The 11,504-nt window shown below is 38.2% G+C and overlaps 2 protein-coding genes across 2 annotated transcripts; both read left to right on the top strand.

Moving 5' to 3' along the window:
• Window positions 1-942: 942 nt before the first annotated feature.
• On the top strand, window positions 943-3,423 carry LOC146913212 (uncharacterized). The gene is made up of 4 exons (XM_085720890.1): window positions 943-1,155; window positions 1,200-1,533; window positions 2,171-2,234; window positions 2,283-3,423. The coding sequence occupies exons 1-4, from the start codon at window positions 943-945 to the stop codon at window positions 3,421-3,423; spliced, it is 1,752 nt and encodes a 583-aa protein (XP_085577016.1).
• Window positions 3,424-5,271: 1,848 nt separating this feature from the next.
• Window positions 5,272-5,775, top strand: LOC146913211 (uncharacterized). Its single transcript, XM_085720889.1, has one exon. It carries the CDS (start codon window positions 5,272-5,274, stop codon window positions 5,773-5,775), a length of 504 nt encoding a protein of 167 aa, XP_085577015.1.
• Window positions 5,776-11,504: the final 5,729 nt, after the last annotated feature.

The following is an 11,504-nucleotide window of genomic DNA, read 5'->3' as shown; positions in this document are numbered from 1 at the left end:
AGGGACATTTTGGACATTTACTTTGAGAATGAGCAGAACCGTTTGGGTAAAGAGCAGAATTCGAACAATTTTGACATGATTCCAGGTATAGCACACCATATTATGTACCTTTGTTAGTTTTGATGTGCGTATGTTCAAGTCCTAGCTTCTTCAGTTTGAATCAAAAGGAGTTGATAGTGAGGTTCGAACTTCAAACTTTGAGCCAAAACTGGATATATGAAGCCAATGGCCCACATAAACAATTATGTTGTCTTGATATGTTAAATATATATAAATCTTAAATTATTAGGTGCTCAATTTTCTATATTTGATTCCTTCAATTTTTTCCCCTCTCTATATTTGATTAATTACAAAAAAAAATTGCATTTGTTTACTAGGGGCCTATTTTTATTATTAGAACCTAACCTCCAATTTGACGAAAAAAATAAAGGGCTCCAAGATTCTCATGAATCGTTCCAAGAAATTCATTCATCGCTTTCTTGCAACAAAAACCAATCTCCATCACACCCATACCCATACCTTCATCATCCATTCTCTTCTCCTATAAGCCTCCCTTCCTGTTTCTTCGTCTTTCTCCTGCCCCTTATATCTCCTCTCTTTGTTTTCCTTCATCAACTCTAGCTAACCCAGTTTGATTGATAGTTGTGCCTTTGTTTCCTCCTTTTAGGGTTGTGTTTGCACTTTTCTTGGCCTGTTCATCCATCCTTTCCTTTCCTCACCTTTCCCCTTTGTGTTTTGTTTGTATCCTTCATCTCCATTCCTTTTTCATCAATCCTATTTCTTCTTGATCTTATCTTTGCCTTCTCTGGTTTCTTGGAATTTTTTCTTCTTTTTTCCCCTCCTTCTCTTTTCCTCACTTTTCCTTTGTCTCTTATTCCTTTTGATCTCTACCATTTTTTCATCATGAATCCCTCCAAAGATAAGGGTGTTCTCTCTAACACCATGGATTCTGATTCCCCCCAATCTTCCATTCTTGGTCAACCTCGCCATGCTAAACTCCAGAAAGTTCACACTAATCTCTTTCTCCAAGAAAGTTCTTTTGCAAACTATGATCACTTTACAGCTACTGGATCAACTAGTGGTGGTCCTCACATCCCTTATGTTGAAGAACAGATCCCTGCACACAACACAACACAGAACAGTTTCAGGAAAATGGTAACTTTGAGACAGAATCTGCAGAACCTTTTTTCTACTATCAGGAGGAACATGTCCAAGAAAGTGTGAATCAATGCAAGAACAACATCATTGGAAAAATCTTATCAGATAAACCCATCCCAATTCAAGTTTTACACAACACTTTATCTGGTATATGGTGTAAACCTCAGGGTCTCAAGATTCATGAAATTGAAGGGAAGCTACTTCAAATCAAAGTGGACAAAGAGGAGGATGTACAAAGGCTCCTGAAAGGATCTCCATGGATCATACGCAACTGCTGGTTAGTTTTACATAATTGGCACCGTGGTCTGAACATCAATGAATTGGATTTCATGCATGTCCCTCTTTGGATTCAATTTTGGGGTCTCCCTCTTCACTGTAAGTCCATCATTATGGGGAAAGAGTTGGGGTCTCCACTGGGCTACACAAGCAACGGAAATGGCAGGCCTTGTTAACAAGGCCAGCCAGCTGTCATGAAATGTCTTTCTTGGAACTGCAGAGGTTTAGGGAACACCTCTGCAGTTAGAGCTTTTAAAAAGCTCATTAAGTCTAATAACCCTGATCTAGTCTTTCTAATGGAAACTAAGCTACATAGTAATGACAAAAAAGCTAAGTCGATCTTGTCCTGTGGTCCTTTATCTCATGTTTTTATAGTTGACTGTAGTATTAATAATGGTAGCCGGTCTGGAGGCCTTGCTGTCCTCTGGAATGATTGTATCTCTATAGAATTTTTGCAATATAATAACATGATAGTTGACATGTACATTACTTCTTGTAATACTTCTCTATCTTAGTATGCTACTGGTTTCTATGGGTCACCCTATCACAATCAAAAACACCTCACATGTGACACTATCAATAACTTATATGCTAGCAAACAGTCCCATAAGTGGCTTATCTTTGGAGATGTCAACTTGATTCTTAACGACTCTGAAAAATTGGGGGGTAACAACATAGATTATAATCATACCAATGTTTAACCAAACTATTAATCAATATGATTTAAATGACTTAGGCTATCACGGGTATAAATTCACCTGGGCTAATAATCAATCTGACAATGATCACATTAAAGAAAGGTTAGATAGATTTTGTGCAAATTCTAATTGGATTTCTACCTTTCCCAGATATATCAACAGGCATCTCCTCAGATATACCGCAGATCATGCCCCCATACTCCTAGAATTCTATGACAGTAAAGAAGGCAGGTCAAGCTACCATAAAGCTAAAATTAAAAGATTTGAACAAGTCTGGACTAAAGATCAAGAGAGCCATCAGTTGGTGAAACAAGCTTGGGTTAACACCCCTGGAAATAGCATCCTTAAGTTGGATACCACTCTTAATCAGCTTTATGATTGGGGTAGACACAGATTTGGTGATATTCCTAAGAAGACAAAACACCTGCAAAATACTCTTGAGAACCTTAAAAACAAAATCCCTACTAAAGGCTGCCTAGAAGACATAAAGACAGTTGAAAAAGAAATGGGAGATGTTCTAAAGCAAGAGGAAATGTGGTGGGCCCAGAGGGCCAAAATCAAATGGCTTCAACATGGTGATCTCAACACTAAATTCTTTCATTACAAAGCAAGTCAAAGGAGGAGAAAGAACACCATATATAGCATCAAAGATCAGTTGGGCAACACTTGGCAGGACAGTATTCATGTTCATGCCATTTTTGATTCCTATTTTAAAAATATTTTTTCGTCTTCTGGTCCCAGTTCCAATCAGAGTATTTTTAATGTTGTGTCTAATAGGGTCAATGCTGATATGTATAATTATTTAGATGCGGATTATACTTCCAATGATATTATCAAAGCCATTGAGGGCCTCAAGATCAATTCTGCTCCTGGACCAGATGGCATTTCTACCCTCTTTTTTCAAAAGTATTGGGATATCATTGGAAATGACATCCTTGATTTTACTCTAAATATTTTAAACAGAGATGGTAGTCCTAAAGACATCAATCATACTTTTATCAGTTTAATCCCCAAGGTCTCTAATCCTACTCTTCCATCTGATTTTCGCCCTATTAGCCTATGCAATGTGATTTTAAAAATTGTGACCAAGACATTGGCTAATAGGATTAAAACTGTTTTACCAAGTATTATTAGTGATCACCAAAGTGCATTTCTTCCGGGTAGGCTAATCACTGACAATTCTCTAATTGTCTTTGAAACCTTTCATTACATTAATAAGCCCAGGAAGAAAAACAACGGATTTGTGGGAATTAAACTTGATATGGCTAAAGCTTATGATAGTTTGGAATGAGATTTTATTGAAAAAACTCTTGTTTCTATGGGATTTCCTCCTAAAATTATTAATGTTATTATGAACTGTATTAGATCAGTCTCTTTCTCCATTCTCATAAATGGCCAGCCTACTGACTCCTTTAAACCTAACAGAGGAATAAGACAAGGAGATCCCTTATCTCCCTATCTGTTTATAATCTGTGCAGAGGTTCTCTCAGGTTTACTTTCCAAAAGTCAGCAGGAGGGTCTTATACATGGAGTTGCTATTGCTACTAATGCCCCACCTATTTCACATCTTTTATATGCTGATGATTGCATTTTATTTTGCAAGGCTAGACCTGAAGAAGGGAAGGCAATTAAGGACATTCTAAACCAATACCAAGAAGCCTCTGGACAAAGAGTAAATCTAGACAAATCTGACATGTTTTTCAGCCCTAACATAAGCTTGGATTTTAAAAGAAGTTTCCAAGAACAACTGCCTATCAAGATCAGTTCCAGTATTAACAAATACCGAGGCATGCCAACTCATTTTGGGCGCTCCAAAGAACATGATTTTAGCTTCCTCATGGACAGAATCTGGGATAAGCTTAAAGGCTGGAAGGAGAAGAATTTATCATTTGAAGGAAGAAATGTGCTCATTAAATCCGTGGCTCAGGCTATCCCTACATACATCATGAGCTATTTTCTATTACCTAAAGGTGTTTCTGACAAAATAGAAAGAGCAGCGTGCAATTTTTGGTGGGGAAATTCTGGTTCTAGTAGAAAAATCCATTGGATTAAAAAGGAAAGAATTTTTAAGCCAAAACAAGATGGAGGCATGGGATTTAAATCCTTAAGAGATTTTAACTTAGCCATGTTGGCCAAGCAAATTTGGAGGATGCATGTTAATCCTCACTCCTTGTTATCAAAATGTTATAAGGCAAAATACTACCCCACTGTTGATGTTATCAAAGCCCCCATAGGCAGTAACCCCAGTTATGCCTGGAGAAGTCTCCATACTTCAATTCAGGTTATCTCTAAAGGCAGTTGCTGGAAGATAGGCAATGGTGAAAAAGTTAACATTTGGCTTGACAATTGGCTCCCTTTCCACTCTAATTTTAATGTCTTAACTCCTCCTAGCGCCAACTCTAATTTAATTAAGGTTAGAGACCTTATGGATAGAGATACATCTTGTTGGAACCAAGACACCCTGACAAGAAATTTCTACCCTATAGACAAGTGCCAGATTGAGCAGCTACCTATTGTTAATCCTAATACAGAGGATGAATTAATGTGGATGTTTGAAGACTCCGGGCACTACTCAGTTAAATCTGGATACAGAGCTTTACAAGGACGGGGGTCTAATGATGATCAACAACCTTCCACTAGCAGTTCCTTTTCCAAAATCTGGAACAACATTTGGAAGATTCATTCTATTCCTAGGCATAAGATGATCTTATGGAGAGTTCTTAACAATTCTCTGCCTATCAGAGCTGAACTCATCAAAAGGGGTATACATACTACTCCCCTCTGCCCCAGATGCAATGAAAAAATTGAAACCCTTACCCACACCTTCATGACATGCTCTAAAATTAGTAGAACCTGGTTTGGATCTTCTCTATCTATTCGGATTCTGGAACAACCAATCACTGATTTCTCAGATTGGCTCAGTAACATTATTATGACTCAAGACTCTAATACAATCATACAAACAGCAGCTCTAATATATCATATTTGGTTTGCTCGAAACCTCATGGTTTTTGAGGAAAAGTTCTTACCTGAAGAAGATATTGTGCGCCAAGCAGAGAACATCACAAAGGAATTTACCAACGCTCAACTTTAAGCTGCTGATTCCTCTAACACTCGTCCCTCCACCAACACACATCGCATGCAAAGCTCCTCACATAAATGGTCAAAACCGGAACCGGACAACCTTAAAGCCAACAGCGATGCTAATCTCAGTCATCTGGGTACTTGGGGTTTGGGCTCGATCGTTCGAGATGAACACGGTATGGTTATGGCTTTAGCTACCTGGAGATATGGTGGTTTCGATTGTGCTACAACCGCCAAAGCTTTTGCTATTTTGAGCACCATGAAACTAGCGCAGCAGTGTGGTTTTAGGCGAATGATGTTTGAATCAGACAACAAAAAGGCGATTAAGTTGCTGCAGCACAAGGATGTATCTCATAGATCTTACTTGGGAAGCATGGTTAGAGAGATGTTGAAATTAGGAAGTGGCTTTGAAATCTGTCGTTTTAGCTTCAGCCGTAGAGAATGTAATAGGGTAGCACACAGTTTGGCCAAATTGGCCCACATTAAGCCCAACCGTGTTTGGATTGAGGAAGTCCCTCATTCTATTGCTAATTTGTACTCCCTTGAAATTCTGATTTAATATAATTACATTTTACTTCAAAAAAAACCTCCAATTTGACCGGGACGGCCCTGCCACAAATAATCTGTCAACGTATATTTCGGTAGTTTAAAAGGTTTCTTCAGTTTGAATCAAAAGGAGTTGATAGTGAGGTTCGAACTTCAAACTTTGAGCCAAAACTGGATATATGAAGCCAATGGCCCACATAAACAATTATGTTGTCTTGATATGTTAAATATATATAAATCTTAAATTATTAGGTGCTCAATTTTCTATATTTGATTCCTTCAATTTTTTTCCTCTCTATATTTGATTAATTACAAAAAAAAATTGCATTTGTTTACTAGGGGCCTATTTTTATTACTAGAACCTAACCTCCAATTTGACGAAAAAAAATATAGGGCTCCAAGATTCTCATGAATCGTTCCAAGAAATTCATTCATCGCTTTCTTGCAACAAAAACCAATCTCCATCACACCGATACCCATACCTTCATCATCCATTCTCTTCTCCTATAAGCCTCCCTTCCTGTTTCTTCGTCTTTCTCCTGCCCCTTATATCTCCTCTCTTTGTTTTCCTTCATCAAATCTGGCTAAGCCAGTTTGATTGATAGTTGTGCCTTTGTTTCCTCCTTTTAGGGTTGTGTTTGCACCTTTTGGTGATCTCTGTTTCTTTTTCTTGGCCTGTTCATCCATCCTTTCCTTTCCTCACCTTTCCCCTTTTTGTTTTGTTTGTATCCTTCATCTCAATTCCTTTTTCATCAATCCTATTTCTTCTTGATCTTATCTTTGCCTCCTCTAGTTTCTTGGAATTTTTTCTTTTTTTTCCCCTCCTTCTCTTTTCCTCACTTTTCCTTTGTCTCTTATTCCTTTTGATCTCTACCATTTTTTCATCATGAATCCCTCCAAAGATAAGGGTGTTCTCTCTAACACCATGGATTCTGATTCCCCCCAACCTTCCATTCTTGGTTAACCTCGCCATGCTAAACTCCAGAAAGTTCACACTAATCTCTTTCTCCAAGAAAGTTCTTTTGCAAACTATGATCACTTTACAGCTACTGGATCAACTAGTGGTGGTCCTCACATCCCTTATGTTGAAGAACAGATCCCTGCACACAACACAGAACAGTTTCAGGAAAATGGTAACTTTGAGACAGAATCTGCAGAACCTTTTGTCTACTATCGGGAGGAACATGTCCAAGAAAGTGTGAATCAATGCAAGAACAACATCATTGAAAAAATCTTATCAGATAAACCCATCCCAATTCAAGTTTTACACAACACTTTATCTGGTATATGGTGTAAACCTCAGGGTCTCAAGATTCATGAAATTGAAGGGAAGTTACTTCAAATCAAAGTGGACAAAGAGGAGGATGTACAAAGGCTCCTGAAAGGATCTCCATGGATCATACGCAACTGCTGGTTAGTTTTACATAATTGGCACCGTGGTCTGAACATCAATGAATTGGATTTCATGCATGTCCCTCTTTGGATTCAATTTTGGGGTCTCCCTCTTCATTGTAAGTCCATCATTATGGGGAAAGAGTTGGGGTCTCAACTGGGCTACACAAGCAACGGAAATGGCAGGCCATGTTAACAAGGCCAGCCAGCTGTCATGAAATGTCTTTCTTGGAACTGCAGAGGTTTAGGGAACACCTCTGCAGTTAGAGCTTTTAAAAAGCTCATTAAGTCTAATAACCCTGATCTAGTCTTTCTAATGGAAACTAAGCTACATAGTAATGACAAAAAAGCTAAGTCGATCTTGTCCTGTGGTCCTTTATCTCATGTTTTTATAGTTGATTGTAGTATTAATAATGGTAGCCGGTCTGGAGGCCTTGCTGTCCTCTGGAATGATTGTATCTCTATAGAATTTTTGCAATATAATAACATGATAGTTGACATGTACATTACTTCTTGTAATACTTCTCTATCTTAGTATGCTACTGGTTTCTATGGGTCACCCTATCACAATCAAAAACACCTCACATGTGACATTATCAATAACTTATATGCTAGCAAACAGTCCCATAAGTGGCTTATCTTTGGAGATTTCAACTTGATTCTTAACGACTCTGAAAAATTGGGGGGCAACAACATAGATTATAATCATACCAATGTTTAACCAAACTATTAATCAATGTGATTTAAATGACTTAGGCTATCACGGGTATAAATTCACCTGGGCTAATAATCAATCTGACAATGATCACATTAAAGAAAGGTTAGATAGATTTTATGCAAATTCTAATTGGATTTCTACATTTCCCAGATATGTCAACAGGCATCTCCTCAGATATACCTCAGATCATGCCCCCATACTCCTAGAATTCTATGACAGTAAAGAAGGCAGGTCAAGCTATCATAAAGCTAAAATTAAAAGATTTGAACAAGTCTGGACTAAAGATCAAGAGAGCCATCAGTAGGTGAAACAAGCTTGGGTTAACACCCCTGGAAATAGCATCCTTAAGTTGGATACCACTCTTAATCAGCTTTATGATTGGGGTAGACACAGATTTGGTGATATTCCTAAGAAGACAAAACACCTGCAAAATACTCTTGAGAACCTTAAAAACAAAATCCCTACTAAAGGCTGCCTAGAAGACATAAAGACAGTTGAAAAAGAAATGGGAGATGTTCTAAAGCAAGAGGAAATGTGGTGGGCCTAGAGGGCCAAAATCAAATGGCTTCAACAGGGTGATCTCAACACCAAATTCTTTCATTACAAAGCAAGTCAAAGGAGGAGAAAGAACACCATATATAGCATCAAAGATCAGTTGGGCAACACTTGGCAGGACAGTATTCATGTTCATGCCATTTTTGATTCCTATTTTAAAAATATTTTTTCTTCTTCTGGTCCCAGTTCCAATCAGAGTATTTTTAATGTTGTGTCTAATAGGGTCAATGCTGATATGTATAATTATTTATATGCGGATTATACTTCCAATAATATTATCAAAGCCAATGAGGGCCTCAAGATCAATTCTGCTCCTGGACCAGATGGCATTTCTGCCCTCTTTTTTCAAAAGTATTGGGATATCATTGGAAATGACATCCTTGATTTTACTCTAAATATTTTAAACAGAGATGGTAGTCCTAAAGACATCAATCATACTTTTATCAGTTTAATCCCCAAGGTCTCTAATCCTACTCTTCCATCTGATTTTCGCCCTATTAGCCTATGCAATGTGATTTTAAAAATTGTGACCAAGACATTGGCTAATAGGATTAAAACTGTTTTACCAAGTATTATTAGTGATCACCAAAGTGCATTTCTTCCGGGTAGGCTAATCACTGACAATTCTCTAATTGTCTTTGAAACCTTTCATTACATTAATAAGCCTAGGAAGAAAAACAATGGATTTGTGGGAATTAAACTTGATATGGCTAAAGCTTATGATAGTTTGGAATGAGATTTTATTGAAAAAACTCTTGTTTCTATGGGATTTCCTCCTAAAATTATTAATGTTATTATGAACTGTATTAGATCAGTCTCTTTCTCCATTCTCATAAATGGCCAGCCTACTGACTCCTTTAAACCTAACAGAGGAATAAGACAAGGAGATCCCTTATCTCCCTATCTGTTTATAATCTGTGCAGAGGTTCTCTCAGGTTTACTTTCCAAAAGTCAGCAGGAGGGTCTTATACATGGAGTTGCTATTGCTACTAATGCCCCACCTATTTCACATCTTTTATATGCTGATGATTGCATTTTATTTTGCAAGGCTAGACCTGAAGAAGGGAAGGCAATTAAGGACATTCTAGACCAATACCAAGAAGCCTCTGGACAAAGAGTAAATCTAGACAAATCTGACATGTTTTTCAGCCCTAACATAAGCTTGGATTTTAAAAGAAGTTTCCAAGAACAACTGCCTATCAAGATCAGTTCCAGTATTAACAAATACCTAGGCATGCCAACTCATTTTGGGCGCTCCAAAGAACATGATTTTAGCTTCCTCATGGACAGAATCTGGGATAAGCTTAAAGGCTGGAAGGAGAAGAATTTATCATTTTAAGGAAGAAGTGTGCTCATTAAATCCGTGGCTCAGGCTATCCCTACATACATCATGAGCTATTTTCTATTACCTAAAGGTGTTTCTGACAAAATAGAAAGAGCAGCGTGCAATTTTTGGTGGGGAAATTCCGGTTCTAGTAGAAAAATCCATTGGATTAAAAAGGAAAGAATTTTTAAGCCAAAACAAGATGGAGGCATGGGATTTAAATCCTTAAGAGATTTTAACTTAGCCATGTTGGCCAAGCAAATTTGGAGGATGCATGTTAATCCTCACTCCTTGTTATCAAAATGTTATAAGGCAAAATACTACCCCACTGTTGATGTTATCAAAGCCCCCATAGGCAGTAACCCCAGTTATGCCTGGAGAAGTCTCCATACTTCAATTCAGGTTATCTCTAAAGGCAGTTGCTGGAAGATAGGCAATGGTGAAAAAGTTAACATTTGGCTTGACAATTGGCTCCCTTTCCACTCTAATTTTAATGTCTTAACTCCTCCTAGCGCCAACTCTAATTTAATTAAGGTTAGAGACCTTATGGATAGAGATACATCTTGTTGGAACCAAGACACCCTGACAAGAAATTTCTACCCTATAGACAAGTGCCAGATTGAGCAGCTACCTATTGTTAATCCTAATACAGAGGATGAATTAATGTGGATGTTTGAAGACTCCGGGCACTACTCAGTTAAATCTGGATACAGAGCTTTACAAGGACGGGGGTCTAATGATGATCAACAACCTTCCACTAGCAGTTCCTTTTCCAAAATCTGGAACAACATTTGGAAGATTCATTCTATTCCTAGGCATAAGATGATCTTATGGAGAGTTCTTAACAATTCTCTGCCTATCAGAGCTGAACTCATCAAAAGGGGTATACATACTACTCCCCTCTGCCCCAGATGCAATGAAAAAATTGAAACCCTTACCCACACCTTCATGACATGCTCTAAAATTAGTAGAACCTGGTTTGGATCTTCTCTATCTATTCGGATTCTGGAACAACCAATCACTGATTTCTCAGATTGGCTCAGTAACATTATTATGACTCAAGACTCTAATACAATCATACAAACAGCAGCTCTAATATATCATATTTGGTTTGCTCGAAACCTCATGGTTTTTGAGGAAAAGTTCTTACCTGAAGAAGATATTGTGCGCCAAGCAGAGAACATCACAAAGGAATTTACCAACGCTCAACTTCAAGCTGCTGATTCCTCTAACACTCGTCCCTCCACCAACACACATCGCATGCAAAGCTCCTCACGCAAATGGTCAAAACCGGAACCGGACATCCTTAAAGCCAACATCGATGCTAATCTCAGTCATCTGGGTACTTGGGGTTTGGGCTCGATCGTTCGAGATGAACACGGTATGGTTATGGCTTCAGCTACCTGGAGATATGGTGGTTTCGATTGTGCTACAACCGCCGAAGCTTTTGCTATTTTGAGCACCATGAAACTAGCGCAACATTGTGGTTTTAGGCGAATGATGTTTGAATCAGACAACAAAAAGGCGATTAAGTTGCTGCAGCACAAGGATGTATCTCATAGATCTTACTTGGGAAGCATGGTTAGAGAGATGTTGAAATTAGGAAGTGGCTTTGAAATCTGTCGTTTTAGCTTCAGCCGTAGAGAATGTAATAGGGTAGCACACAGTTTGGCCAAATTGGCCCACATTGAGCCCAACCGTGTTTGGATTGAGGAAGTCCCTCATTCTATTGCTAATTTGTACTCCCTTGAAA

The sequence above is a fragment of the Medicago sativa genome, chromosome 6 (assembly GCF_051527215.1).
Source record: "Medicago sativa cultivar Bolivia chromosome 6, Bolivia_mono, whole genome shotgun sequence".
Lineage (NCBI taxonomy): Eukaryota > Viridiplantae > Streptophyta > Magnoliopsida > Fabales > Fabaceae > Medicago > Medicago sativa.
Note: the sequence above shows the minus strand (reverse complement) of the source record. Positions and strands in the feature narration are given on the sequence as shown.